Source organism: Syngnathoides biaculeatus, chromosome 17 (assembly GCF_019802595.1).
Source record: "Syngnathoides biaculeatus isolate LvHL_M chromosome 17, ASM1980259v1, whole genome shotgun sequence".
In the NCBI taxonomy this organism is placed as follows: Eukaryota; Metazoa; Chordata; class Actinopteri; order Syngnathiformes; family Syngnathidae; genus Syngnathoides; species Syngnathoides biaculeatus.
Window position 1 is genome coordinate 11,464,159 of NC_084656.1, and position 25,973 is coordinate 11,490,131.

The 25,973-nt window shown below is 41.2% G+C and overlaps 2 protein-coding genes across 5 annotated transcripts; one reads left to right on the top strand and one right to left on the bottom strand.

Moving 5' to 3' along the window:
• Positions 1-171: 171 nt before the first annotated feature.
• On the bottom strand, positions 172-7,490 carry trim69 (tripartite motif containing 69). The gene is made up of 6 exons (XM_061801851.1): positions 6,800-7,490; positions 5,417-5,512; positions 2,597-2,830; positions 2,077-2,099; positions 1,887-2,002; positions 172-851 (listed from the first exon to the last, which is right to left on the bottom strand). Exons 1-6 carry the CDS (start codon positions 7,439-7,441, stop codon positions 307-309), a joined length of 1,656 nt encoding a protein of 551 aa, XP_061657835.1. The 5' UTR covers positions 7,442-7,490; the 3' UTR covers positions 172-306.
• LOC133491022 (calsenilin-like) lies at positions 5,506-25,046 on the top strand. 4 transcript variants are annotated; one of them, XM_061801853.1, is made up of 11 exons: positions 5,506-5,611; positions 5,692-5,758; positions 13,466-13,538; positions 16,146-16,314; positions 21,026-21,150; positions 22,902-22,971; positions 23,115-23,185; positions 23,276-23,383; positions 23,604-23,708; positions 23,772-23,834; positions 23,916-25,046. In XM_061801853.1, the coding sequence occupies exons 2-11, from the start codon at positions 5,751-5,753 to the stop codon at positions 23,961-23,963; spliced, it is 840 nt and encodes a 279-aa protein (XP_061657837.1). In that variant the 5' UTR covers positions 5,506-5,611; positions 5,692-5,750; the 3' UTR covers positions 23,964-25,046. The 4 variants fall into 4 exon arrangements, with proteins under 4 accessions (XP_061657837.1, XP_061657836.1, XP_061657839.1 ...); XM_061801852.1 differs by having other exon boundaries at positions 5,538-5,758; XM_061801855.1 differs by lacking the exons at positions 5,506-5,611; positions 5,692-5,758; positions 13,466-13,538; positions 16,146-16,314 and adding an exon at positions 19,790-20,063.
• Positions 25,047-25,973: the final 927 nt, after the last annotated feature.

A 25,973-nucleotide genomic window follows, 5' to 3' on the forward strand; every position in this document is an offset into this window, starting at 1 on the left:
TTAGTTTACGTTGTTGAATAATAATAATAATAATAAATTAACATTTTCCAAATCTTACTGGATCTGCTGTAACTTAATGTTAGATCTTTTTTCCCATGTGCCTTAAAGAAATTCATACATAATTAAATAATGTGACACCCTAAATCCAATAAAACCGCTCACGTTTTGGAGATTCAAATATTTTATTTGATGTATTACAAATACCGTGTCCATAGATCCAGTCTACAGACTTTCAAAAACTGTCAAGGTGTACTTTATGGTCTGATAGTGTACAAAAGAAACAAAAACAAAAAGTTCACAGTAAGTTTAAATCTTTGGCATGAAAACTTTAAGAGGCTCATTCTCATGTACTTTGTCCAGGAAGCCCAAGTTGAAGTACGGAAAGAGTGTCTCACTAAAGATCTCCCTAAAGGTGTACAGGTGTGTCATGGTCTCTGCATTGTAAAAGGACACCAAGCCTCTCTTGTAATCCAAGTACACACCAATCCTGGCCAACGGCTCCTCTAGGGACAGAACAGTCGGCGGGGACGTGCCGGCCATATATTGTATGCCGTAAGAAAGCGAGAGGGTCCAAAAGCCGTTAGCTGGAAGAGCTTTGATGACTCCCTTTCTGGGCACGGACTCCCGGGCCACGCCCACCGTCCACACGGTGCTGCTATAGACTTCAATCTCCCAGTAGTGGCGCCCGTGGGTGAAACCCTGACTCCCGAGCAGCGACAGGGCGGCGTTGAACCTGTGCGGATTGTCCTCCACGGCGTGGTTAAAGGTTTGGTAGCGAACGCAGGTCAGGGACGAGGTGAGACTGAGCCAAGGGTTGGCCGTGCTGGAGTTAAATGTGATGGCAGCAGGGACTAAAAGTGCAAGACATCACACACCAAATGACTTAATGATAATCTGGATGGGCATAATAATCAATTAATAGATCATCTCAACTAGTTTATGGTTTAAAAACTATGTAACATGAGTTGTTGGAAGGTAAACGACCACGGAACAACTCTTCCAGGGAGCATTGTTCTGTTCACTATAACGCCGGCACAGAAAATGGAGTTCAGAACATTCAGGAAAATTGTCCATTTGAAATTAAAAAATCAAATCATCCATCTTTTCATTTCCCATAGAGCTTGTCCTCATTAGGGTGACCTGGAGCCTATCCCAGGTGATTTTGGGCTCTCTGGACTTGTCGTCAACCAATCCCTCTTGACCACTGAAGAATATTCAATTTCGTTGCGAAATATTTCATCAATTACACCAAATGGTTAATTTTCCTCATAATTGAGAAATGAAATGTTATCAAATATCCAACCCTACTCAGTCGCAGGAAAACTGCAGTACAATAATCTCTAATGGTCTTATGTTTTATGAAACAGTTTGAGTAAAATGTTCATTCACTAGCACAGGGGTGTCAAACTCGTTTTTCTCACGGGCCACATTGTTGTTCCGGTTTCCCTCAGGCTGTGAAACAAAAATATTTAGTCATCTCATCATATTTACATCATCAATTTATGAACTAGTTTTGGAATCAGAAATCAAGGATAATGTCTTTTTCAACTATTCACGTTTGGTAACACAAAAATGCTTGTAATATATCAACTTTATCATTCATGATATATGACAATTTAAAATTTTGGTACAGATTTTTACAAGAATCATGAAAATTGACACTCTAGATTTGGCTTCGCGGGCCACATAAAATCATGTGGCGGGCCAGATCTGGCCCCCCGGCCTTGAGTTTGACACCTATGCTCTAGCAGAAGCAGAAACCTTTTTTAACAGAAAATCAGAGCCCAACAAGGGCGAAAAATGATTTTTGGACCACTTTTCTATGGTATCAAATGCTTATTGGCACCTGTAAAGTGTACAGTACACACACACACACACAGTGGTACCTGGGTAAATACTGCCTTTCATAGATTTCCACACTCTGTACTGCAGGGGCCCCGCAAAGCGGCCTTCACACAGACTGGGTGGCGTAAAAACTGGCTTCTCGAACTTTAGCGACGGTCTGCCAACAAAACCAAAGAGACGCAATGAAAACAAACCCTGGACAGGACTAGCTTGCTTTTTTTTCTCACTCACCTATGCAGCAAAACTTTGATGCTCTGAAATGAGACGGGCAGGGGAGAGAGTTGTGATTAGTTTTGTTGTATCTGACACAAGAGAAGGCTTTTTTTTCCATGTTACATCAACGTCTGCGCTCACGCACTTTATCCCACTCAGTGGGAGCTCCCCACGGCCGGGGGGGGAAAGTACCGCGGCCAGAGACGGGGGCCAGCGGCTCAACTACAATCCTTATCCTCCTGATCAACGAGTGAGCTCACTGGCCTACATCCTGTCCAGCAGAGACGCTTTTGTTATCGGGAAGCGGGAGCTACTTGACCCTTGAAATGCGTGCACGCCGGAGCGCTTGGCTTCCTTCAGATCTTGGGTAGACTTGGCAGGAAAGGCAAAACAGTCCCACCCAGCTCACTTCACTTTAATGTTCTTATGTCTACTCTGCTTCAAAATGAAACGTAGACCTCAGCATTTTCCCTCCATAATCACCTCCAGAGCTGACTCAGTACATACTACCCGACAGGGGAATTCCGTCTGACTTTACCCGCAGTAGATTGAAGGGGTCCTGCTCCTTCAGCTTGTCTTCTATCTCTTGGAGGGCTCTCTGCAGACGGGAGATCTCCACGCACAGCAGAGCCTTGTGCTCGTCCAAGCGGATCAGCTCACGACGCTCCTCCGTCTTCAGCTTCACCTGGAGCATCTTCTCCTCCTGGTAGAGGAACTGGTGCAGGTCGCTGAACTGGGCTTCGATGCGTTGCTTCAGATCAGCCGTGTGCTCCTTGGAAGGTGGGAAGTCACACACATTGAGCCAAGTAGCTAAACAGCATTAACAACATATTCAGAACACCTCCAACATATAAACAGCCCCATATCGTATATCAGAAAAGTTCCAGGAAGGCTGTCAGTAAGAATGTGATCCAACTTACAGTGCAAACTGTGAGTTTTCCCTTCAAAGTTGGCCAGACGATCAAACAGCATGTCTTCAAAGAGATCCTGCAGCTGTTGCTTCATGCAGTGCGCAAGAAGACTCATGCCTGTGTCACCATGACATTACCCCAGTTCACAAAGCTATGTGCATCTGACACTTCCTGGCCAGGAAGAACATGGGTGAGCTGGACCAACCTCTCTAGCCATGTAACCATACTCTGTCTGATTTTTTTTTTTCTTTTATAAGATGAAAGGTGTTCTCCAATTTCTTTTGATGATATGATGACATTAAAATGGCCACAAGGTTCCTGGGAGATTACTTCCAGGAGTGCACGATGAAGTGTCAGGGAAGGCTGGGGAAGTTCGTGGGGTCTCAGTGTTCTCCATAAGAAGCATATCAAGGTTCTGGCGTGACCTAGCCAGTCTCCAGACCTAAACCCAATAGAAAATCTTTGGAGGGAGCTGAAATTCTGTCTTTCTCAGCGACAGCCCAGAAACCTGTCTGATCTAGAGAAGATCTGTGAGGAGGAGTGGGCCAAAATCCCTCCTGCAGTGTATGCAAACCTGGTGAACAACTACAGGAAATGTTTGACTTCTGTAATTGCAAACAAAGGCTACTGTACCAATTGAAGAGTTTGTTTTCAAAATGAGACATATCCGTTTTTTTCATTTTGAGAAAAGGGCTTGGTATTGAAGTGAAAACAATAAACTCAATTTACGTTTCTAACTATTGGGGGATGGAAAGAGATGCTAAAAAGTAACTAAACACCATACTACAAAAAAATATTGGCTTTAATATTCACTGAGTTTTTTAATGACAAATTTCATTTTTTCTCCAAAATGAGACATATCCAAACATTCTATTCTTGGCAAAGTGAGACATATCCAAATTTCGACTTAAATCTTCAGCAGCAGCTGTATTTTTTTAAACAAATCAGTTGCTTTTGATAGGCAATCATGAAAACTATTTGCCTTGCAACATTTCAAGCATTTTAAAATAATATTTAAGACCATGACCACCACATTTAGAGAGTTAGGTATCAGAAATAAGGGTCAGTCACCAGTCACAATTTTCACAATTAGCTCACTAATGTCAGATTTTGAAAAAGGAGATGAAAAAATGGGAATTTCTTTTAAAAAGGTGTTTTTCAGTTATTTAGAAACTATTTGTTTGTTCAGTATGAGGTCTTGGAAAGGCTGAGTTTACATCATTGTAATTTTGTGTATCTGTATGCGATTCTGCAATCCGACATCTGCACGCATTGTGTCACTCAGTTGATTAATTTTGTTTATAAGTTGATGTGAGATCATTAAGAAAGTAAACTGCTTCAAACCAGTCTACCAAGGTTAATATGGGTTGCGAGGGATACCAGCAGAAAAAAAATACACACATCTCCAAAATGAAATCAGTTTCAAACTCACAAATTCACTGTTTGAAATCTGACTCATTGAGTCTGCTTTCTTTTGATTTTATTTATAGCTGTGGCTGTCGGGGGAATGAAGACTGCAGAATAGGATATAAGTCTGTAGTAATAATAACAGTATTCATAATCCTCATGGACAGAAATTGAGTCTACTCCAAGGGTGTTGATTTCCTTTTAATGTCAACTTTTCTTAAGGCATAGCCGATAACTTTCCTTATAAAAAAAAATGGCGAAAAAAAAGATTGCATAGAATTATAAAAATTTATTCATTCATTAATGATCGTTGGTGAAATATTTTGAACAACAAAATTACTATTAAAGCATTACACAATCATAGACAAAACAGTATGTTTATTACATTCAGATACAATGGTACTTGGATGAGAACTGAAGTAACGTCTCAAACGTGGGCGCAGCCATTTTGGATGATGATGTGGAAGATACCGGAACTTCCCTCTAGACGAATTCTGATTGGATGCTGCTTGCTTCAGCAGCGCACGCTGATTGAACGAAATTATGTCGCATTTTGCTCTAAATAAGATCTCGATATGTCGCATTTTGAAATAAAACGCGATCTTCCTTGGCTGATATAGAACGAAATGTAGCACTTTGAACAAAAATCAGAGTATCCCGATAACTACCATTCGGACCTGGATAATTTTGGCGCGAGTTTCGTAAATCTGAAAAAATGCCTATGTCGCGTTTTGAAAGTCTTCAATTATTAACATTGGTTTTCTTGGGTGTTCAAATACTTATTTGCAGCTGTATTACAGAAACGATGATCTCTCTCATAGTTGACATGCACCTGCGATGAAAATTTCAGACACCTCCATGATTTCTAAGTGAGAGAACTCGCAATATAGCAGGGTGTTCAAATACTTATTTTCTTCACTGTATCTTTTGCAATGCATGTCCTGAAACTTGTAAGACACACTTCATATAGCTACAGGAATTTTATCTGCAATCAAAATATTTGTATACCACAAGAATATCAACAAGTGTTTTCTTCTCACCTTGAGATTTTTGACCTCGTCCTCAGCTTCCCTGTCACACTGCATCGCTGTGCTGAGCTCAGTTTTGAGGGAATCCATGGAGCTGTTCAGAGAGGCCTGATTGGAAAAGGAAAAAGAACCTTTACTACCTTTTCACTAGAACCAAAGGACCAAAAAATATGGAAATTGGTATTTGCTTCTGCTGAGGTATCCCAGGTGTGTATGTATTCAGTTTCCCTGATACTCCACTGAATGTCCAGAACAGTGACCTAGTGGTGAGCATGTGTGTATCACAGTTCTTAGGTTCTGGATCTGAATCTCCAGCCTTCCTCTGCGTAGGGTGCATGTTCTCCCCATGCTTTGGTGAGTTTTCTTCCAGCTGTGCCGACTTCCTCCCACATAAGTGACGACTCTTTAATTGTCATTTGGTGTGAGTGTGAATGCTTGTCTATGTGAGGCCTGTCATTGATTGGCGACCAGTCCAGGTTCCCAGTCGGAGCATCTCACAAGTTCACTGGGAAGGACTCTGGGTCACCTGTGACGTTAATAAAGACAAACAGTATCGAAAACTGATGCCCCACAAGATTACGACATTGCAAATGTTATTTTTCCCACCCCAGAGATGTGTGTGTTTGTGTCCAGGATCAGGTCAGGCATATGACATCTTTAATAGTACTCTTTCTCAACCATTGAAATGCTAAAACAAAACACCCATGATTGTTGGACAAATTCAAAACAGAGGCCCTCTGGTGGGATGCACAACAATCTTTCCCGGTCAGTGATGTCACACAATTTTGTATGTGCTGGACAGACTTATAGCAATCCAGTAGTAAAGTCATAATTACAATATTTGACTTAAATCACTTGGAGGAAATAAACAAAAAAACACACCTTATTGAGGGCATGGCAATGCCCATCATACCATCATAAACCCAGGACCCCTATATTACCTGTGATATCACAAAATGTTGTTTTATTACTTGCTAGCATGATTACAAAAAAAAACAAAACATTTTCAGTGAAACTCTAAAAGGGGTTGGAATGTGGACTAAAGAAGAACCCTGAAAGTTTGGGTGAGAATTTGGAGAACAGTACAGATATTACATTTTTTCCAAGGCAGTACTTGTGTGTATTGTGAATATCCTTGCCCCAGAACCCAGAAAGTGTCTATTTTTAACATATAGGTTAAAGGTCCTTAACCACTTGGCCACTCGACAGAAAGAAATAAACAAATGATACACAGTTTTGCACATTGGCTGACATTTTGGCCTTGACAGTGACCTGCACACTGCCAAGAGCAATTCTACTTCAGCAGAAGACTAATGCCGCACCAGCACGTACTAATTGCACCTCGACTTTGTCAATAAACAAGTTTGCAACACTTTTCCGTTCCTGTCACCTTACCCTGTACTTGAGCTCCGCCTCTTCCACGCACACCATGGTGTGGTTCCTGTGCTCCTGAGAGATTCCACACACCAGACACACCAGCTCTTGATCCTCCTCGCAGTAAAGCTTCAGCTCCTCCCGGTGTCGACTGCAGCGCGGAGCCGGTGCGGGCGCCTTCTCCGCCTCGGCCGCGTCGGCCAGCCTGTTTCCGCCGCCGCCGCCGCTCTCCTCCAGCCCCTGACAGTAGCTCTCCACGATGTTGGCAACGATGCGGTTGGGCCTGTAGCTCTGTCCGGGGTATACCTTCCTGCACTGGGGACAGGAGCCTGATACCCCTTGGCAGTGCCCCCTGGGTCCAGTCCAGTACCCCTCTATGCAGCCCTGGCAGAAGGTGTGGTCGCAGGGCAGAGAGACGGGCTGCTTGAAGAGATCCAAGCAGATGGAGCAGGTCAGGTCTCTGCTGATTCTGTGCGCCGAGCTTTTGGTTACCGGGGTGATGGCAGGAGGCTGGCGCAGCTTCTCCGCGACCGTAGGCGCGGCAAAGTCTGCTTCCTTGACCTTCCAGTTCTTCTTCTCTTGCTTCGCCCCCTGGTTGAGCTTCTCCACATTCTGCAGATAAGCTGACTGGATTTTCTTGACTTCTTTCTGGTTCTTACTCATGGCTTAGCCTTCTGTCTTGTGAGCATACAGCTGCTGGACCACTTCTCTCTGTGGCCTCCTTCCTATTGACTGTGGAGAAGTTTTGTAGGAGGAGGAGGAGGATGGGGAGGAAGGGGGGCAGCAGGGACAGCCTCTCACATCCGTTGATAGTGAGGGAATCTCCTCCTCCCCGCTTCCCGCCTACGATCGCCAGACAGCCGCAAAACATCTCAGCCAGGAAACAGGCGGGATGGAGTACTTGAGCCGGGTGTTTGCTTTAACTGTGTCTGGGCAGCCGCTGAGACAAAGCCCTCCACCACAACCCTCTTAATCTTCAGCGGAAAAATGTAAATCCGCTTCATGTGCTTCTGAGACCATTTAAAGATGAATAGAATGGAAGCGCTGTGCAATCCTGTGAGATTGCCATCAGTTTCTGCTTTAAAAAGAAACAAGTACCGACAGGTTCTCACTGAAGTGAACAGCAGCGTGGACATTCCCTCTCCCTCTTTGTCCACTGTTACATCGCATATTTATGTTCTTGAAGAACTTGAAACATCTGTGCAGCAAACATCTCTCTGCACTGTGTTATTACTCACTGACACGTAATGACAGCCCAGTGGAGGAAAACTGGCAGTCAGCGTGCGTGTGTGAGAAGTAGCTCAGTTCCCATCCTGTTCTTGTGCGTGGGAGGACTGAAATGCGGTAACGACGCCGTTTACTGAGAGCCATACGGTCATTAAAACTGTCACGAGAAAACATTATTTATTAACAGTATTTGACCGCTACAAGTCATTTGAGACAAACGCAGACCTTTTTTATTTTTGCCACCTAGGAGACTTCTTGGCAAAGGCCACAGCGACTTTGTCCCATCAAACGGCTTTTCTGTCATCGTTCACTTTGACGTAAAATAAAATGATGTTATAAAACATATGACGTTGTCAACAAGATACATATAGTTGCAAGGAACCATTCAAAGTAACCTGTATTTCTATCTTTGTTTTAAAAACAGAACTAATAATAATTATAATAAAAACATTTTTTTAAAAAACAATTAGAAATAATTAGTTTAACACAACATATAAACACTGACAGTGCAGGGTGCAAAAAGTTCAAGAATCTTTGTTAGCCTTGTTTGGAAACAATACCCTAACCAAATGTTTCCCGTGGTTGCAGATAAGACAGGAACAAAAGTCAGGAAGAATTTTGTCCCCGGTCAGAGATCTTTCTGGTATGTCTGGCGTGAATAGCTCACTTGAGATCATCCAACATCTCAATCAGGGTTGAGGTTTGGACTCTTTTGTTGTCACGGAGCTGTTGATTTACTTTTGGCCTATTAGTCATTGACCTCTTTCATCATCCATTTAAGTTCTACTGCAAAATGAATTGGTAGATATGAGACATAATTTTTCCATCAAAGCGAGCAATTTGTCCAGGCCCTGAGGTGGCAAAACAATCCCAAACAATGACGCTCCTCCACCGTCACACATTGCACTTTTTTTTTCTTACTTACACATAGCATTGTGTATTAATTATAAACAACTTAACTTGGATTTCATTTGTCCACACAATACAGTTGTGCTATGGAACACCCCCAGTGCCCTTTTGCCAACTTTAAATGTTAATATTTTTGTTCTGGCAACATATGCCAGAATTCAGAAAGTCTTAAGCAGACGCTTGTCTTCACTTAACTGCGAATTGTGCCCTTTTCTTTTGCAGTCATCTTTCCAGAACTTTGTCCGTTCTCCGATTTGTCTTACAATAGACAGATGAATATTCAGGTTTCAGAGATACTTGCGCAACACTGAGTTCCGGCAGATGGCATTGTACTTTTTTCATACATTAATTTCATTTCATTTATTTGCTATTTAATAGAGTAGTATCCATCCATCCATCAATCCATTTTCTTAGCCGCTTATCCTCACAAGGGTCACGGGAGTGCTGGAGCCTATCCCAGCTGTCAACAGGCAGGAGGCAGGGTACACTGCACAATCCCACTCACAATCACACCTACAGGCAAATAAGAGTATCCATTTGACGTCGCATGTTTTTGGGATGTGGAAGGAAATTGAAGAAAACCCACGCAAGCAAGTGAAGAACATGGAAACTCCACACAGGCGGGGCCGGGATCGAACCCTCGACCTCAAAACTGTGAGGCCAACACTCCACAACTGAGCCACCGTGCCTAATAGAGTAGTATTTTGATGAAAAAGCAACTTCTCTCGCAATTATTACAGCGAGTGCGTTTCTGTCAACTTTCCCTGGCCCTTCTCTGCGACTCGGCGTTACCAAGGAAACCACATAGTGTGGTATGCCATTGTTTTATTTTGCTTGCGTTTGCCAAGTAACAAGTGGCCACACAAACAGGTGGTGACCAGGGGGAAGAATTTAAACAATTCTTTTCATGTACTGTACATGCCCATGTCTGGTAACCCGAGTACATTTTTATTGTCGTGTAAATGGGGTGTTTGTTGTGCAGTTTAGTCGGCTATATTGCAGTTGGAAAAGCAATTTGAAAAACAGCCCTGGTAGCCTACCTATGCTATTTTCGTTCCACCTACCCCGTGCCAGAAAACAAAAATAAGACCATTTAACAATTTTAAACTTTTAAAGGATCAACCACAGCTGCACGAAGGCCCGAGCACATCCGCTTCAGAGGTCTGAGGTTGGGTGTTGAGATCTCGGCTCTGGCGTTCCCGGGTGGAGTTTGCGTGTTCTCATTGTGCTTCCGTCGGCTTCCTCCCACATTCTTAAATCGCATGTGTTAGATTAATTCATCCATCCATCCATCATCCATTTTCCCTACCAATTATCCTAATTTGGGTCACAATGAAAACTAATTCGTTCATATTTGTCGACACGCATTTTGTATTTGGTTGGTGTACCACGACGCTCATTCAAAGTGAGCTGTGATAGGCTCCTGCTCACCCACCACCATAACGAGGACAAGCACGAAAGAAAATAGACAGTGAATGGACTGAAAAGCCAAATGTCCATTTATACTTTTGCAAGAGTGGATGAGCACTAGTGGCATCTGGTGGGCAAAAGTAGTTAAACAAGACCCAGGCCATCAGTGGGAATATCCATCCATCCGTTTTCTTAACTGCTTATCCTCACGCGGGTAGCGGAAGTGCTGGAGCCAATCCCAACTGTCAACGGCCAGGAGGCGGGGTACACCCTGAACTGGTTTCCAGCCAATCGGAGGGCACATGGAGACAAACAGCCCCACTCGCAATCACACTTAGAGGCAATTTAGAATCTCCAATTAATGCATGTTTTTGGGATGTGGGAGGAAACCAGAGTGCCCGGAAGAAACCCACGCAGGCACGGGGAGAACATGAGACCTCAACACAGGCGGGTCCGGGATTGAACCCGGGACCTCAGAACTGTGAGGCCAAAGCTTTCCAGTTGACCCACCGTGCCTCCACAGTGGTAATATTATCTATTAATATGGTATATTACCTGCACACACGCAAAAAAATGGTCCCTCTAAGATACATTTCGATAAAAAGAGGGAATATTTAATGTGGTAATTGAAGAAGATTTGATTTGATTCAATTTTGTACTTGTACGAGTCTAGACGCAAATTCAGTTTTTATTGGATTCTCACGAAGATACATACAGTATACATGTGGCACACATCCAACATCCCTCCCAAAATCAAATACAATGCAATATAGTTTGTGCAATGTTATATAACAATGTCCAATTGCCTGAATGATTTAAATGTAACTTTTGTCTGCTGTGCAATGTGAGGTGCTGCACACAGTTAATTATCCCATAGCCTTCTGAGTTGCCTGATAGGGGGGTGGGGGGGGGGGACGACGACTTCAGAGCTGTTGGCCTTAATTAAGTCAGCGGACAGATTACAGCTTTGGAGTTAATTAAAAACATTGCTTTAGGATTCCTGTGTGGCTCACAGGTCAACATTTTTACAATGTGGTGTTACTTAGAGAGCAGGGGAGCGAGAGAAATGCAGGAAAACTTTGCTTAATCTTGATAGTGTTTTGTTTTATTCCCCCCTGCCCCCCACCCAGTTCGGTTAAACAGCACTTTGACGTTGCCACGGGAGGGGTACGAAGCAAACATTATTGTTTGGATGCCTGTATAGAAAGAATATCGCCGGCAGTGCTGAGAACAAGCAAAACGACACGGTGTCACTTTTTTTTTTTTTTTTTAAATAAAATCCCATATTGAGGTGATGGAAATCAGAATCAACTTTAATGGTATTTTAAAAAACTGCAACACCCCTTTTAATGCCAAAATGACATGTGACACACATTTGTGGTAAGATGTGTTTGCGAGCTGTAAATTCTGAGATGAATGCAAGATTCATGCGATGATAAAAGGAAATAAAAGCGGCGCTGTCACATGCACGTCTGCGCACATGCACTTTTACACTCTGAAAATGGAGGCGCTCTGGAACTTGTCAGGCTAAAAATATCCCCGCTGTTTGCAGACTTGTACAAGGATGAGCCTTTTTTTTTTAATCAAGTACTGTATGTAGTATGCTATTTCATTTCGTTATATTGTTCTTATACTTTTTCCAACTGTCTCAAAACATAGATATGGAAATCACATCACACGCTTTCCTATGACTTATTACAAGATTGGAGGAGTGTTGCTAGATATTTTCAAGCAATAAAAATTACATTTTTGAGTCGATGAATTATCTGATGCCAAAATATTGACAACATTTTTACAAATCTGGAAAATATGAATGAGTGTGGTATGTTTTTATTGTATTATTGACCTTATTGCAAGTGAACTTTCACTTTACACTCCCCCTTGTTGCAAGGCCAATCACTCTCATTAATTAATCAACTTACTCTACTTGATTTTGACAATAATATAAAAATTGTGGAGGAAGGTTTTTTTTTGGTTTTGAACTAATAAAAGCTGCAAATTTGAAACAGTTTAAAGAATATTTGACAATCACTACTAAAAGAAAAAAAATCAAGTCAGCAAATATCAATCTACGAATCAAATCAGATTTAAAAAAAATTGTGTAGGGGAAAAGTATGTTTCTTGGATTTTTAGACATTTTTGACATCATAAAAGGAGATTTTTTTTGTTGGGGGGGGCAAAAGGAAAAGAAGATGATTGTATACCGGCAAAATGTTTGTATATTTGAAGCACCATCATTTGGGCCCTAGATATATGTAACCCAAGGGTTTGTTGAAAATACATTTGTGATTTTTTTCTTAGCTGCTTATCCTCACGAGGGTCGCGGGAGTGCTAGAGCCTATCTCAGCTGTCAACAGGCAGGAGGCAGAGTACACCCTGAACTGGTTGCCAGCCAATCACAGGGCACATTGAGACAAACAGCCGCACTGACAATCACACCTTGGGACAATTTAGAGTGTCCAATTAATGTCATTTCTGAATTTGTTACTGGTAGATACAGCTGAGCAGCTTTCTATCCACAAATAATCACATCAAATCATAATTCTTTTTTCTTAATACAAATTGTTTTGATAGTTTGAAAGAAGATTGTCAGTACAATGACATTTGTGTCATTGCATTGTTATGTGACAGCATACCTGCAAAATGTTTACAAATGTGGAAAATTCTCATCTGGGCCTTTAAAATAAGAGTGTTTTTTTTTTCCTTTAATTTGTTATTGGTGAGTTTAAACTCGAGCTGCTCCCTTTTTAGTCAACTTACATGAATGTATGATCTCAAAACATTAACAGTGGCATATTTCAAAATCTTAACAGTAATATTCTAACTTTGAGCTTTCACAAATTAGGAAAACTTTTGTATTTTCTTTTCCACCATACCTGTACACATAAAAGCGACGCTTGCAGATATATTAAAAGTCAGTTCTTCTTTTGATTTCCTTGGAGAGGCAGGACTGAGCTCCGACCCATTCTAATCGAATCTCATAACATCCTGAATGTTGTCCGTACCTAACTCCTCATCCTCCTCTTCATCCTCCTCCTCTTTCGTCTTCAGTCAATCTTCATCCTTTGTTGAAGTCAGGTGAGTTAGCAAATGGGCTGCTCCTCTACCACTAACTCCTCCTGTCCTCTCTCAATGTCTTAGTTTTTGCATGCAGCTCACCGAGGAGAAGCTGGAGAGCATCGCAACCGCTACGAGGAAAGCAGGCAACATGCAGGTAGAGTAAATGTTCACTGACGGTGTGTTTGAGTTTATTCACGTCGAATACTGTATGTGATATTCTGTAATTGCACCACAAAAAAATGTCATCATTCAAATCACTTTTGCCTCATATAGTTCGTGATTTATTTTCAAACTCCAAGGGGGAAAAAGCTGCAGGCAGCCTGATGATATATTTTTAGAACTGTTTCAAAATAAATATCATATAATGTGTTTTATTTCCACTCTGAATTCATCCTAAGATGAACTACAAAGTGGTTGACGAATGCAGTATTTACTTTTTTTCTTTCTTTTTTTGCTGTATCATTCAACACAATGTTTGTATGAATGTACGGGTTTTTATACTTTTAATGCTTTTTCTTTTGTCGTTCCAATGGCATGTATAACTAGTGTAATCTTTTATTGATGCAATTTCAAGGAGTGAATAATTGAGCGACGTCGGCATGTGCATGCTCCACCACCCTCTTTTCTTATTCAAACAAAAAGGACAGCCAGGCTCCCCCACACTCTATAGTATTTTTTTCATTTATGCGCATTCATAAATCATTACGCCGCATTCACGAGCATCTTTTTGAAAGAAAGACGGCAATTGCACGAATTGATTTACGCGTTTAGTCAAGCCTCGTAAAAGCGAAATTTAGGCACAGTCAAATAAGATAAGTTCATGTACGAAATAGAAAGCCTGACACTAAAAAAAGTGTTCAAGCTGTCTCATAATTCAGACACAATGTCCACACAATATTCATCTGGCTGTAGAGACCCCTGAACGTGCTCCAGTGTCAGGTGACATGATGAAAATAAGAAATGAATCATTATTTTTAGAAGCGCTCTGGACACAGAAATATTAGCTATCTTCCAATACATCATCTGCTCCCATTTTCTCTTAAATAGATGTCTTAATCTGCCTCACACAATAGTGGATAAAACCTTCTCTTTTTGCGAGAGTGAAGTTACACTTTGGTAAAGTAATATGGTGACATTACTTGACTACAAATGTAGATTAGCATGGTGGGGGTTGAGGATTGCTGCCCGAGTTTAGTCACAATGATGAGAATAATAACAATGCATTTGAAAAATTGATTGCTACAATGTTTCAGCGGGTTTTATTCATGCTGTTGACATATTTATGTGTGAAATACATGTCCGTGGAACTCACATATGTGTCTGCCTGTAAATCAATCAAATACACCAAAATTGTGTTGGACCAGCATTCTAAAATGTATTGTAATGTGATGGATATGAATATGAGGAGGCGGCACGGTGGTGAGATGGTAAAGCGTTTGCCTCACAGTTCTGAAGACCCCGGTTCAATCCCGGCCCTGCCTGCATGGCGTTTGCATCTTCTCCTCGTGCCTGCGTGGGTTTTCCCCGGGGACTCCGGTTTCCTCCCACATCCCAAAAACATGCAACATTAATTGGACACTCTAAATTGCACCTAGGTGTGATGGTGATTGTGGCTGTTTGTCTCAACGTGCCCTGCGATTGGCTGGCAACCAGTTTAGGGTGTACCCTCCCTCCTGCTCGTTGACAGCTGGGATAGGGTCCCTAGTGACCCTAGTGAGGATAAGCGGGAAAAGAAAATGGATGGATGGATGGATGAATATGAGGATAAATCATACAAAATTACTGCATTATTGACTAAAAAAAATCTGAAATGTTAGTGTTATCCAATTTTAAAAAAACATTAAAAACTCAACTCAATCAAATGAGCAATTATTATAAATAGTGATAGAACACATGACCCAGTGGTTAGCACGACTGGCTCACAATTCTGCAGGGGTTACCCGAGTGTGGCCCCCCCTGTGTGGAGTTTTCCTGTTCTCGCCTAGTTCGAGTTGCTTTTCTCCAGGTTCCTTCCAAATACCCAAAACATTCAAGTTACGTTTCTTGAAGAATCTAAAATTAATGTGAGTGTGGCTGGTTATTTATACAGTATGTGCCCTACGATTGGCGACTGTCCAGTCCAGGGTTTACCCTCCCTCTTGTAACCTGGTATTGGTTCTGGCTCACCCACAGCCCTACCTGTGAGGATTGGCTTTTGTGTGTACCTAATAAAGTGTCCAGTGTGAGCATGTGAAATTCATTAGTAATGAAAAGCACTGGCTCAGTAACTTGCTTACTTTTTTTTTTTTTTTTTTTTTTTTTTTCTGTGCTAAATAATTTGGTTTTGGTCTTCAGTTTTTTTCTTCTCAAGAGGTGTGGTATTTGTCTGGTTCTCACATACTTGGATAGGTTTTCGGTTCTTGCTGACTCACGTATACTACAGCACGTAGCTTTTAAATGTTGCTTGAACTTGGGGGCAGTGACTCAATGACACATCCACATCAAACGTGTCTGGGGGTGCTATTTGGGTCGGACCACAAAAAAACAACAACAACAAAAATCAGATGCCAATAGGAGACACCGCATTTAAGCATGGTAAACAAACAGTCACGCAGTGGTGGGCGATCACGCGTTGAAAATGGAAAAGTTGTTCTACCAATGAGTCAAAGGAAAACATGACTATAAATTGGAGATTACTGCAGAACAGACATGTCTAAAGTAAAACCGTCATTAAAAGGAGTCTCACAGATCCCTCACTGGATCTGTTTGTGTCCTCCTTTAGGCTCAAGACAAGGAGGTGGACGGCGGTCTGTTACCTGACGGGAAAGATGCGAGCCTGGCTGGAGAGGCTGAAGGCTCCAAGTGGCAGAGACCCAAATTTTCCCGAAAATCTCTCATGAGGTGTTGCCTGGTCAAGTGGATCATCGCCAGTACCACTCAACAGGGGCCAGGTAGAAGCATTTTTCATTTCATTACAAAAAAAAAACCCAACAACATACTGTATTGTGACTTTTTTCACAAGCTAAAACAGTTCCAGTGGGTCTTAATAGCACACAACACTATTGTACTGTATAAAAACATACACAAACACACATACTTAAAGAATGAAACAGTATGTAGATCATGATAATTTAATGGGTACATGCTGAGATACTACATGTCAATTTGATGATGAAATGCAGAAGACCCTCACAATTAAGTGTCAATATTAACACTTTTTTCCCACAAAATAAGAAATTTATGACTTTATCATTATATGCTCTGTCTGCATGGGTTGTGCACTGTGTTCAAAAGTCAGTTGTTTAAAGGGTCATAATCACCGAATGATCATTGCTCGTTTGTTAGCCCATCTATGGCGTTTTAATTTGTATGTTAGTATGAGGCTAGCAGACTTATGTATGGCCTTGGTGTTGTTAAATATAAAATTAACAGTTTCTAATTTATTTGTAAGTAGTATTTGCATTTGAGAATGTGCCCATGCGCCACATACACAATGTAGATGCTACATTGACAAAAGAATGTCACAAATGTTAAGATACCTGGAAACCGTTTTGAATTATGGGGGGGGGGGGATCATATTAAGTCTGATATTTATGTCTTGACCCTTTCCACTTTATCACTTTACAACTAATAAAAGGTTGTGTTTTGGTTGTATAATATCATGTTCATAGTATATGGACTCCATGGCATACTGGCCATGTTTGTCGTGCATCGTGGAGTTGTGAAATAGTCCAGGTGGAAGTAAATAAAACTTAATATAGTTCGCTACTCAAAAAATTCTTTCGTGTCCCTTCTCATCTTCTGTTCCTACAGAGCATACATAATATGAGCTTGTGGTCTATTCTTAGTGTTGCACTGGCGTACAGACGTTTGTCTAAATTATTGACACCGGCCTTCTGTGCACGGTGACAGTGTGCTGCGCACTCTCGACAGAAAGGACGAGTCTTTTTCTGCATGCCTAGGCAATAGCAAACTCAAGTTTAAATGTACTAAATCACATGACTTGTTCAGCGGCAAATACAGAAAACCAGCCGAGTTCAAACATGATGCGCTGTCCTTGAAGAGGGTATTTTTGTACCTTTCCAAAGAAGAAACCACGGCATACTAAATTACTTCTATGGTTTCAAAGCATCTGGACCGTTAAATGCACATTTGAAATATTTATAACTACTTGTCGCCATCTCGTGGTGAAGGGCAACCCTCCTCCAGCATATAAAATAACTGAAACTAGTAGAGATGGATGGATGGCTAGATAGATAGATCTTCAAACCTTTGCCAAGCGAATTATATAAACGGTTTGCTGTGGCGACCCCTTTTGGGAAAACACAAAACTTGTAACAAAATCCATATGGAGGTGGAATAATTGATTGACAGACTGACTGAATATTTATTTATTGTATTTCATGACAACAACTGACATCCATGAGACAGGGTTACAGAGAAAAAGAATGAAATGTTAGCTTCTCTGTTATTATGCAACTGTTTTCCACATGCTCTACTGCTGCAATCTGGATTTAATAGAATAGAAGAGAATGACTAGATCAGCAATTAGGATGCATTAAACACTAATACAGTGCAGTGTTTTTATGGCATGAGATCATACATTTTGGATGTTATTGTCGTGAGGGCGCATCTTTTTTCTTTTTTTGCGTCTCTGGAACCCATTCCTACAAACATGAATAACTTTCACACTGTTATCATAGCAATTTACAATTGCCAGAAGCACTTCCGTTTATTACTGGTATTATGGAAAAGACAAACTAAAGAGCAGCATACAACCGGATGGTTTCTTCCTGAAAATCAGATTATTGATTATGGACGATTCTCCCTCACTCGTGTTTTGGTAAAGATGGACCTAAAGTTAAAGTTATTGCATTGGATTTTGTGTCCAAATATGAGGCAGATGAAAACACTTGCCAAAAAAATTGCAATATTTCTAAAGCTTTGAGGAAAAGAGAACTTGCAAAAATAGAAATATTGTAGGCAAAAGATTGATCCTTGGTGAACTCCACGTATTACAAAGAATTGCCTGCCAATGAATTATCCTCACGAGGGTCACAGGAGTCCTGGAGCCGATTCCAGGCAGGAGGTGGGGTACACCCAGCCAATCACAAAGCACATGGAGACAGACAACTTTCACAATAACAATCATGCCTCGGGGCAATTTAGAGTCTCCAACTGATGTTGTTTTTGGGATGTGGGAGGAATCCGAAGTGCCTGGGGAAAACATGCAAACTCCTCTGGATTTGAACCCTGGTCGTCAGAACTGTGAGGCCAACGCTCTAACCAGTTGCTCACCGTGTTGCCCATAATAATAATAATAATAATGAATGTTTAATAGTCGTACTCTTGCCCATTGTGTATTTCCCAAATTTTTGGTTTTTCTGGTGGACAGGCACCAGGCCCTGCTGCCAATAGAGAACATATTCAAGTAATTGACATTCACCCAGAAAGATTTACGAGAGATACCAGAAGATGGTCGACAAACACTACTTTTCTGGTAGACAAAGCTATGGCCTTACTGAATGAAGCTTCTCCCCGCAGCATTGTTCACTGGCCCCAAGTTGCCACAAGATGGCACGAAAGCAATATTTTTATATTGGACATGGCTTTGGGCTGACCACAAAGTATCAAATAAGTATAAATTTTCAGCATATACTAGAACCTATTCGGCGAATTTGCAAGCGCCTAACGACAAATATGCGGGTGTTCAAATATACTGAGATGGTAATGTGAAGGAGTAGAATTAGAAAGCTGGTGTCATTGTCCAAATATATGTGGCCATAGCTGTATCTCTCCTGCACTAAGGCTGAAAAGAGGGAATCCTCCAAAGCACTGCAAAGTTTCCACAGCCAACAAAATACCCCGTCCCACTTTGTCTCCCCCATCTAAGACCAATATTTTACCTCTTAACAATTGATTTTGCCCTCTGCTACTTCAACTGAGTCCATTATGTAATGCAGAGTCATCAGTTGTGTCCCCCACTTAACCGTGCTGGCAAAAACATTCAAACGACATGTGTCGCAATGCACATAGATGTGAGGCCGGGAATGTTCCGGCCAGCCTGCTGAGCATAGGTGCAGTATATTAAACAAGGTGCACGTTAAATGTGTTTTAAACCCGTGATATTGACAAGCGGGCTCGTTCACTGTTAAGTGCTGTTCATATATCCCGAGCATCAGCGGATATGGATCATCGCTTGTTTCTTTTACAGCTTTGCATCCTTGAAATGACTGAGCAAATAAAGACGGAGGAGTGGGGACCATCAAACCTTTCAAACACTCACACACACATACACACACACACACACACACACACACACACACACAGGTGAGAGGAGATGATACCACGAGCAATGGAGGCTAGTTGTGGATCATACGAAAGGATCAATGCTGATTGTTATCAGGCAGCAGCATGTGGTGGAATTCAACTTCAACTTTGCGACTTTTTGCTTCGATTGTTTCTAACGAGTCTGGCTTGTAACTGCTGATGTCCACACTCCAAGCTGCCTTGTCAGATTCTTTTTTTAAACGTCATCAGCCAGGCTTATATGAAGTCTATTTTTGTTTGCACGCCATCCAATGAGACGCGATGATGATGGGATTGGACGGCATGGAAGTTATTGCGATTGTGGTTGTCGCCTCAATGTTTTATTTTGTGCTTAAACAGTTTGGGATGTGTGAGCCTTTGATGCAGGAAGGTAAGACATGCGTGCTGCCTGCTGAGGTTTTATGTTGTCATCGAACCGAACTGCATCAGACAGTTCTGCCTTTACGAATATAATAATGCCAGAAAGGTAGTCAATCAGCAGAATGTTTGTTATTATTGATTATAATGTGGCAAAACTGTGCTGCATCATACTGAGAGCTGTAAATCTTTGCCACCCCTAACTATATATATAAAACTGCAATAACTATACCAATTTTAAGATGCAGCTCTCAGTATAATGCAGTCCATAATGATAAACATATTGTATTGTTTAATTAGGTCAGTTATGTATTTAAATGCATCATGTCAATCTCTCCCCGATTTATGTCTCTTCCCACTTTCTATGTGTGTTGCGCTCTTTGTAAAGATGGTGAGTACAAACATGTATATTCACATTAAGTAAATGTTTCGGCACTTTTGACCCAATCCCCCCCCCCCCCCCCTTTTCATTGTGGACATTTTTGAATTCTACCTAAACTCACAGTGGACAAAAAAAAAGTTGTCTGGAATATGCCGTTGTAAAAAGAAAATAGCATGGGATAAATTATTTTTGCCATGTTGTTTAGGTGTCATCTTGTTGTGATAAATGAGAATAATCCACAATACTTGAAATTGTTGAGCAAGAAATTGATATCCAAAGTGTCCAAAATGAAATTCTGTTCAAACTGCTTTGAATAGCTTCTGATTTCCATTGCACAGCAGATGTTAGGAGCTCTTTTCCCAGCATTTTCTTCCCTATTGTTTTGACCTGGCGCTGTAGCTTGCTCACACTTTTCTTCATGTCACCCTCCCTTTTCCTATGTTCTGCATCCAGATGGAAAGCATCCAATTCTTTTGCCTTCCATTCCTCTGGTAGATTCTTTCTTTTTCCTGTTTTCCCCGTTCTTCTTGCCGTGTCTTCATGTCCCCCACCACTCCGGCTTGTTTTTCCTTCCTCTCCCCTCCCTCTGGCAGACAGCAGCGACAGTGACCTCGAGCTCTCCATGGTACGCCATCAACCAGAGGGCCTTGAGCAGCTCCAGGCGCAGACTCAGTTCACGAGGAAGGAACTTCAGTCCCTTTACAGAGGCTTCAAAAATGTGAGAAAACTAATGAATGCACAACATTCTTTACTCAAACTTTATTCAGAAAGGGCGTAGCATGATGAAAAAGAGAAGGGTAAAAACAAGTAGTTTTCGTCAAAACTAACACAGGTAGGCGGTCTTGCCCGTAGCTCTAGCACTGCTGTCAGTGTAAATGAGGAGGATGCAGTAAAGATGCTTGTCACAAAGATGTGAGTATTAAAAGAAAGGAGTAAATGCTCAAAATGGTAGGCTACAATAAATGTTGATTAATAATCTTAATGAATGTAAATGCTGTAAATTGATTTACCTGTTAGATTAAAAAAAATCCTCAAGAATGATTTTAGAGACTTAATCTAGCTCATGACGTAGTGCAATTTCCTTAAATTCAGACTAATATTTAAAATAAAATGTCCCAAATGTTTAACCGCCTCAGTATTAAAATGTTAAAAGGTTTCTTCTTCTTTCGTTTTTTTTAAATGCACATGTCAGGGGTCACTAACGTGGTGCCCGCGGGCGAATGGTAGCCCGCGAGACCATATAAGGCGCCCGTGAGGTATGTTCTAAAAATATCAGAGGCCACAAATTGTTACTATTACTTGTGCTTTAAATTCTGAATCTGACTTGCTTATGTGAATTTAAATTTTAAAATACCTGTAATGTCATTTACTACAATAAATTAAAACAAAAATATTTTATGTATGTGTAATGAACTGAGTCCGAAATTTGCTGCCGCAAACAGGTCACGTAGCCCTTCGTATGATCTCTGGTCAAGAAGTAGCCCTCAGCCTCAAAAAGGTCGCTGAGCCCTGCACATGTGCACCACAGTGGTGTGTTTGAGCTCTCATGTGTTTTGTACTCTCCACTATTGGTGCTAATGCATACGGTACAGGGAGTTGGGAGGGTTTAGAGCAAATGGAGTTGAAAGGAGGTAAATTGCAATTAAAGTGGAGACGAAGTCTACAAGACAGCTTTGCTAATGCCGTGTAAAGACATTAAGGGTGCCTGTCATCAATTGTGGTTAGGAACCGTCGCAGTAAGCAAAACTGTGTTGCTTGTAGAGTGGAATGTCTTAAGTCCAACACGATCCTAAGATGCTCATGGTTTTTTGGTTAGTTGGTTTGCATGTGCCACATACACAGATCCGCTACAGTGAAAAGTGTTCTTTTATTAGGCACATTGCACAGTCAAGGGGGACGGGGTGAACAGTGGCAGAGACAAGAACACCCTATCAAAACAGGCTCATTTCAGCAAGATTCTTTAAAAAGAATGGTAATTATTGTTATTAAGACACCTAGCAACTATTTTTGATTATGAAAAAAAAATGCCTATAGGTAACTGGAGGTGCGTGGGTGAAAATTTTCATTGCCCTCCATGACTGGCTTGAATGCCCTCTACAAGGTGGGTGCCTGGGGTCATGTCACCATCAAATTTGCCCTTGCATGGGTTTTCTCTAGTACTCTGATTTTCCCCCCACATTCCAAAAAAAAAAAAAACATGCATGTTAGGTTTATTGAAGACTAGTTGTCTGGGTGTGAATGGTTGTTTGTTTGTGCCCTCTGATTGGCTGGCTACCAGTCCAGAGAATGCTTGTACCCTGCATGAACCTGAATGTGCCTTCCCATCAGAAAACCGAGCAAACATCTGGATATGTTTTAGTACACGTCGCACAAGAACAATTTTTACAAGGATAAGAGAACATTTCATTGTAATACCCTCCCCCTTCTGTATTTCTCTTGTACTTTCAATTCATTCGTATTCCCCAACAGGAATGTCCCAGCGGGCTTGTAGATGAAGAAACATTCAAAACCATATACTCACAGTTCTTCCCTCAAGGAGGTAAATAGGGTGATAAATGTCAGTTTTCCTTGAAATTGTTAGAGATAATTTAGTTTGCATCAATCTGTGAGTTGCTTTTCTTTTTGATTATTAACAACATGGAGTGACACAACTTTATCCTTTTCTTGTGCCCTGCTCCCCAGATGCCACCATGTATGCTCATTTCTTGTTTAACGCCTTTGACATGGACAGAAGTGGCGCCATCCGATTTGAGGCGAGTTCCTTGCCGCTGGTGTTGCTAGCAAACCGACTGCGATTTGCATTTTGGAAAACATTAATCTGCTAACCGAATTTACATTGACAGGACTTTGTACTGGGCTTGTCTGTGCTGCTTCGAGGTTCGGTGACGGAGAAGTTGCGCTGGGCCTTTAATCTCTACGACATCAACAAGGATGGCTACATCACGAAGGAGGTTGACACAACTTCTACCGAGTGTGAGAAATATGGAGTCACAACACTGTCACTTGAGTTGCAGCATTGAAAAAAATACTGTTATACCATTTTTTTTTTTGTTATTTTTTGAAATGCCAACAATTTTCAATGCCAAAATCGAATGGCAGTGGTCTGGCTCCGCAGCGGAACACCGACTACTCATGTGATTTCTTGAGTCCGGCTTGTCTCATTTCTTGCAGGACATGTTGGCGATAATGACGTCCATTTATGACATGATGGGCAGGTACACCTTACCAAGTGTACGCGAAGATTCCCCTTATGAGCATGTGGAGAAATTCTTCCAGGTACCCTTCCTGTTTTGTAAAATCCTCCTTTTTTATAAATACTTGAAAACAAAAATCTTCCAGAAAATGGATCGCAACCGAGATGGAGTGGTGACGATTGATGAATTCATAGAAACTTGTCAAAAGGTAAGCCCAGGGGAAACAAAAAAAGTCACCTCTTGAACCAGCGCACATTATATTTACTTTATTTTTCTGTTTCTGGAACAGGATGAGAGCATTATGTTTTCCATGCAACTCTTTGAGAACGTCATCTAGCTTCAGGAGGAGGAACTGCAAATATCTCAGCCTAACCCAAACTTTAGAAATGACCATACTTTTTTTTTTTTTGGGGGCGTTTTATTTCTTATTATAAATTCCTCATATAATGGCTGTACTCAACTGCAGAAAGTACTATGCACCAGTTAGAAATCAGATGCATTATGGCAGGAGGCCTTTTACTTGCATTTTTTTTGTTACATAATGTTTTATTTTGTATCATTTTCTTCACAAATAAATAAAGACACAACGTGTGGATAGATATATGACATCACAATAGGTATTATAATGAATACAGTATGTATTTCAGCACCCATAGGTGGTCACCATGTATTCTTCCCACTTCTGAGGTTGTGGGTTTAAATCTAAGTTTGGGGCCTCGCGTGCGAGGTTAGGATTTTCTCATTGTGATTGTGTGGGTTTTCTCTCTTTACTCCAACTTCCTCCCACATTCCAAAAACCTAATTTGAAGACTGGATTGAGGATGTCAAATTTGCCAAAGGTGTGATTGTGAGTATGAATGATTTTTTTTTTCAATTTCTGCTACCTGATTGGCAAGGGACCAGTCCAGGGTGTAACCCGCGTATTGAAGTCAGATGGGATAGACTCCAGCTCACCTGAGACCTTAATACCTTATAGAGGACAAGGATTCTTGAAAATGGATTAAATGCTGTTCTGGATTACATGACAGTATATGTAATAATAAATACATGCATACAGTGTTCCCACACATATTCCAATTCAAATACTCCTTTTCCACCGTCTTGTGCCATCTTTGCGCCAAGGAGCTATGTTGAAGTGAATGAATAAGCTTCATTTAATCTAGCCATATCCCTATCTAATACAAAAGTAGTGCTTTGCCACAGACATGTAAAGACAGTTATCAAGTTTTTTGGCAGGAGCGTCGTTTAATCACATATTTTTGCCCTAGCAGAGGAACACTGTATTATCCTACATTGTATTTATGTGTATAAGGTCTTTGCCGCATGAACATCAGCTTTACAGATGCCACATGCGCTGTGCAATATGTTTCGCTAAAGACGTCGATTGGTTTGAAAAAAGCGTTGCCCGATTTGAGGTGCCGCATTTTCAGACCACTATTTGATGAACTTTGGTAAACATTTGTGTTTGTTCAGTAAAGCTGATCTATGCAAAGTAGTCGTAGTCCGGTCACCTGATGCCTAAATGTCTTGGAGGATGACTGCACAAAACCCGACTCCCACTTGGGTGAGCGTGAACACCGAATCAATTGAAACCACATGACACCCAACGTAAGCGGCGACATCAACATTGGGTACGCGTTGTTCTTTTGGCGAAGGTCCCAGCTACAATACTCTTTCTTACTGTTTGATTTCTTCATTCTGAGTTCATTTTTACAGCTTCATTTCAGAATGGAAATGATGCTAACAATAGGGTTTTGTTGGCAATGTGAGCCAGTTGTCCTCACAACAGAGAAAGGACAGGCAAGGAGACTTGACAAGAACAAGGTCAGAAGTCAGACACACAAAACATCAATATAAGGAATATGAGTTCCTTCATTTACGACAGTCCCAACATTTTTTTGAGCTTACCAATTGTGGAGAATGAAGCAGTTTGAACGGCAGCGTGAGAACATGTTGTCAAGCAGGACTAGAAGGCAAAACCTCATTACACCTGCCACATTTATTTTTCATTTGCTTATTTTGATGTAATACAGAGTTGACAAATATTTACTGTAGTCATGAGTTCACTGATGTAATATCATAAGTTAGTGTTCTGGCTTACTGATTTGCTTAATTCGGGTTACCTTGCTGCTTTAGGAATAGAACCCTGTCGCAAACCAAGGACACCCTTGAGTAATTAATTTTAGACTATAACTTTTAGCCAGTAGGACTGCCAAGCTTTATTTTCTGCTTCAGTGCCATTTGGTGCCATCTTCGTCCCGCGTCTACGTGAAATTTGTCTCGTCAGTGTTAACCTGCAAAAATAAAATTTTTGTGCACTAACCTGAGATTCTCCACTTGTAGTGCG

Excerpts from the sequence above, each read along its gene's own strand:
- LOC133491022 (XM_061801853.1), top strand. Across the intron at positions 23,186-23,275 it reads GTGGCGCCATCCGATTTGAG|GACTTTGTACTGGGCTTGTC; the intron begins GCGAGTTCCTTG and ends TTACATTGACAG. Across the intron at positions 23,835-23,915 it reads TCATAGAAACTTGTCAAAAG|GATGAGAGCATTATGTTTTC; the intron begins GTAAGCCCAGGG and ends TTTCTGGAACAG.
- trim69 (XM_061801851.1), bottom strand. The coding sequence starts at position 7,441 with ATGAGTAAGAACCAGAAAGAAGTCAAGAAAATCCAGTCAGCTTATCTG. Across the intron at positions 2,100-2,596 it reads ACCCCTTCAATCTACTGCGG|AGCATCAAAGTTTTGCTGCA; the intron begins GTAAAGTCAGAC and ends GTCTCATTTCAG. Across the intron at positions 852-1,886 it reads GAAAGGCAGTATTTACCCAG|TCCCTGCTGCCATCACATTT; the intron begins GTACCACTGTGT and ends TTGCACTTTTAG.